Source organism: Mesitornis unicolor, unplaced genomic scaffold (genome assembly GCF_000695765.1).
Source record: "Mesitornis unicolor isolate BGI_N332 unplaced genomic scaffold, ASM69576v1 scaffold26697, whole genome shotgun sequence".
Classification (NCBI taxonomy): domain Eukaryota; kingdom Metazoa; phylum Chordata; class Aves; order Mesitornithiformes; family Mesitornithidae; genus Mesitornis; species Mesitornis unicolor.
The window spans coordinates 1-4,403 of NW_010194722.1; the positions used below are offsets into that span (position 1 = coordinate 1).

Here is a 4,403-nt window from a genome sequence, read left to right on the forward strand (position 1 = left end):
TCTATATTTATATCTATATCTATATTTATATCTTATATTATTTATATTTTTTTATCTATAAAATATATACAGGGTGTTTTTGACTCTATCTGCCAGTCCTAATGTTCCTGTTGCACAGTAAGGGACCTCCTTATTCCTCTCCCAGACAGGATAAAAGGGTACTGGGTGCAGAGAAGGGGAAGTGACAGGACAAGTACATCACTTTTTCCCCCTTCCTTATTCTGCATTTACTTTTTCCAAGAAGCTGACCTCAGGCTCTGGCCTCTGGGTCCTCACGAGCACTGCCCTTGCTTGCAGGTTGGATCCTGCATGCAGGGTTAGATTTGGCACTGCTCTGCCCAGGGAGACCTTACAGACCTGTCCCTTCCGCGATACACATCTTAGAAAGCCAAAAGCTGTGCCACAAGGTAGGTGGGAAGCGCTGCTCTCAGTGCTTTCCATCCCCTCGCCTCCTCCTGTGACCCTGGGATTTGAGCAGCACGTTTATAATGAATTTGTTTTACCTTCCTGCACTGCAGGGGACAGCCGCTGTCCCCAGATGAGGCCTGGGGAAGCTGACACCCTGGAGCTGGTTGAAGATGTCCCTGCTCATTGCAGGGCAGTTGGACTGGATGACTTTTAAAGGTCCCTTCCAACCCAAACCATCCTCTGATTTGACGGAGAAGGGCTTGGACATGAGCATCCCTTGACCAAAGCCAGCTTCCAAGCTGTAGGAGGCACTGGGAAACAACGATGAGGGCCAGGAAGGTTTTCACACCACCACTTGCCTTTCTGAGGTGGATGAAGTACCATATCACTTGAAACATGAAAGCAAGTTGTGCTGGAAGTGCTTGTACCATATTATACTCTTCCAAAGGCAGCAAAAACCTGGTGGTGCCAGTGCATGCTGTGTTGAGCTGGGAGCGCCTCTGCTGAAGGCTGTGGGGTTAATCCAAGCTGTTTGTCCTCCCTAATTGGCAGTCCCAAGTAAGGGATGGTTGTTTTTTCTCCTCCCCCAGACATGCCGTCTGTATATTCTACCTAGTTCTGCGTGCCCTGGACACTGTAGAGGATGACATGAGCATCAGCTTAGATGTCAAGGTCCCGATGCTGCACGAGTTTCACACCTATCTCTATCAACCAGAGTGGAAATACATGGAGAGCAAGGAGAAGGACCGGCAGGTGCTCGAGGACTTCCCAACGGTAAGGCATCCACCTCCTACTGTCACCTTGGTGTGCGTGATTGCCTCTCCACATTGCACCTGAGCTTGTTCAGTTTTTGGCGAGCCTGTAGCTCTTCAGAAGAGCTGCATCACCTGTACCTGCATGGATGCAGAGCTGGAGTGAGAAACCCAAGTATTGTGCACCCTTCATGTGAACTGGAGACAGCCTGTCCAGGGAAAAGGGTCAGCTCTGAAAAGAGGCTTCTTGCTTCCCCTGTTGGAAGAGTAAAGGGGAGCTCCTCTGCTATGAGGACAGGCTGAGAGAGTTGGGGTTGTTCAGCCTGGAGAAGAGAAGGCTCCTGGGAGACCTTAGAGCACCTTCCAGGACCTGAAGGGGCTACACCAAAGCTGGAGAGGGACTTTTTTATGAGGTATGGAGTGATGGGATGATGGGTTATGGTTTTAAACTGAAAGAGGAAAGATGTAGAGTAGCTACAAGGAAGAAATTCTTTACTGTGCAGGTGGTGAGGCCCTGGCCCAGGTTGCCCAGGGAAGCTGTGGGTGCCCCCTCCCTGGCAGTGCCCAAGGCCAGGCTGGATGAGTCTTGGAGCAGCCTGGGCTGGTGGAGGTGTCCCTGCCCATGGGGGTTGGACTGGGAGACCTTTAAGGTCCCTTTGTACCCAAACCATTCTGTGATTCTGTAACTGTGTCCTCGTGGAGAATGGTTTGGATTTGTTACCCAGCACTGTGCATTGCATGGGTCGGGTGTCGTGTGACCCCTAAAGATAGGAGACTTCTCTGGTATCTGACTTACCGATGGACCAGTGTTTGCAGCAGTCCTGCAGGATCTGCTTTAGAGCTGCAGGAGTCTGTCTGCAGATCTTTGACGTGTAGATGAGATGAAAAGCACCCTCACTATTAGTAACAATATTCCCCAAAGTCTTACTGCTCTGAGGGTCCTTCTGAAATGAAGCCACAGGGAGTCTGCACCTCCACAAGGAGATGCTGTGGCTGGACGGCGAGGCTGGGCTCTGCTGAGTGGGGATACAGACGTCTGGTTTTGGTGGAGTTGCAGGAACTGGCCCTTGGTGGATGCTGCAGTTTTGCTGCTGCTCATGTTGATCAAAAATAGCTGGGTTTACTTCTTAGGGTTTTTTTTTATGCTCTGTTTTAGAAAAAGTATAATAGTTGTAGTGAGGAATATTTCATTTCAGTTCTGTTTTGTTCAACTTGTTACCATTTTAAATTTATTCTCCCCTATTCAGGCTTTCCCTAACAGTGGGAATGGGATAATTTTTTGGAAAACTGAGGCGTCTTGTGAATTTTGATGCTCAGCCTTGGGATAACAGCGGCTGTGCCCTATTTGGGAGAGGCCTGTGCTATAGGATGTGGCCGTGTCAGGGGATTCTCGATGTGTAGAGTAAAGCTTTTATGAAGGTGTTTATGGCACTTTGTTGTTCTCTCTTCCTGTGCACGTGTTATTCACTCCAACAATCTGAGTTCACATTCAGGTATGATTTTAATGATACCTGGTAGAGGAGTACTTGCAGGTTGTGCTTCTCTGTGCAGTGGATTCAAGCCACTGAGACAGAAGCAGAGTCGATAACACTTACTTTACAGACAGACTGAGACACAGGGCAAGGAGGCGAGCCTGGATCTGCAGTGGTGTCTGTGATCGTTCAGACACACACCGTGCACTGGCTGTAGTTACCCACTGATGGGGAATAAAGCTCAGCACAATAAAAAGTGATACTCCACAGTTTTGGGAAAGGGAAGATGCACTTTTTAAATTTTTTTCCAGTGTGAGAGCGACTGAGTCACTGAGTCGTGTTATTGGACATGCAGAAGAAAGATTTCATGCTTTCTCCGTTGCTTGATGCCTTTCCAGTTTTGCAAAATGTGCCCTGTGGAGGCAGAGCTGAAGAGGGCTCAGGAGAGCAGAGCACAGGCAGCCTCCCCTGTTTCTTCCCGGGGTTGGCGTGATGGGGATGCTCTCATAAATTACAAACCCAAACCCCAAAAAACAACTATGTGCACCAAGTGTAGCAAGTTTTGTCCTGCAGCTCCCACGTGATAGCAGTCCAAGGCCACAGAGCCTTCCCAAAGTTATTGCTGTGTCTGATCTACCGCCAGAGAACATTTAGACTGAGAACAGACTGAGCCTGTGCTTCAAGGGCCTTGAAACGTCTCTGGCTGTGGGAGTTGTCTTACATCTCCAGGCAGGGTGGGATAAGAGCTTGGTAAACAGCCTTTTTCTGATTTTTTTTAATAAATATTGAGCTCTGCTATTTTTTTCTTGCTGCTCTTTTTTGTGCTGCAGATCTCCATGGAGTTCAGGAACCTGTCAAAGGTCTACCAGGACGTGATTTCAGATATCTGCCACAAGATGGGCGTCGGGATGGCCGAGTTCTTGGAGAAGAAGGTGGACTCTCAGCACGAGTGGGATAAGGTAAGTCAGCTTGGACAGAGACTGAACATGAGTAGGGTCCACCTGGTCTCTGGGGAAAGAGGAGGCACAGCATCTCTGTGGGAAGAAGGTTCAGCTGGTTGAGGGAGGCTGCTGTGGGCTTGGAAGGGCTTTGAGAGACCCCTGGTCCTGTGGGTAACAGGAGAATGTCATGGGTTGTTGGCATTGCCCACCAGCACGTATTTTGGGTGACCCATCATGTATTGTTCCCCTGCGGGAAGTTCATTTGGCTGCTGGAGGCAGAGTGGCACCTTGGAGGGATGTCCTTGGAGGGATGTCCTTGGAGAGGTGTTTGCTGGGCATGGGAAAGCTGAGGCATCCCAGGGAGGGCTATGAGGACGTGCAGATGTACTGCCAATTACTTCTGAGCATTGTGTTAGTAAAACTTGCTGTGGCAAATAGGCAGCTCTTTGTAACTGCTCCTTTTATCTTGGTTCTCTTCTTTTTCCTGCCCCTTCTCCTCTCGGTGCCTCACAGTATTGTCACTACGTTGCTGGGCTGGTGGGGATTGGCCTTTCCCGTCTCTTCTCTGCATCAGAGCTGGAAGATCACATCGTCGGGCAGGACACAGAGCTGGCAAACTCCATGGGCCTCTTCCTGCAGAAAACCAACATCATCCGGGACTACCTGGAGGACCAGCTGGAGGGAAGGGAGTTTTGGCCCAAAGAGGTGAGGGAAAACACCACCTTGGGGCGAGCATTTCTGCTCAGCCTCTTTGGGAAATGCACTAAGACTAAAGGTGCTGTTACTGCACTGATACAGTGAGTGGCATCCTCTCATTAGAAGGGTTCCTG

The 4,403-nt window shown here is 49.5% G+C and overlaps 1 protein-coding gene across 1 annotated transcript in view; it reads left to right on the forward strand.

The window, feature by feature from the left end:
- The first annotated feature begins 1,002 nt into the window (after window positions 1-1,002).
- FDFT1 (farnesyl-diphosphate farnesyltransferase 1) overlaps window positions 1,003-4,403 on the forward strand; it is a 6,466-nt gene continuing 3,065 nt past the window's right edge. The window contains exons 1-3 of the mRNA XM_010187907.1: window positions 1,003-1,182; window positions 3,463-3,591; window positions 4,087-4,278. Coding sequence (XP_010186209.1) covers window positions 1,057-1,182; window positions 3,463-3,591; window positions 4,087-4,278 — 447 coding nt within the window. The 5' untranslated portion in view covers window positions 1,003-1,056. The remainder of the gene's footprint in view (window positions 1,183-3,462; window positions 3,592-4,086; window positions 4,279-4,403) is intronic.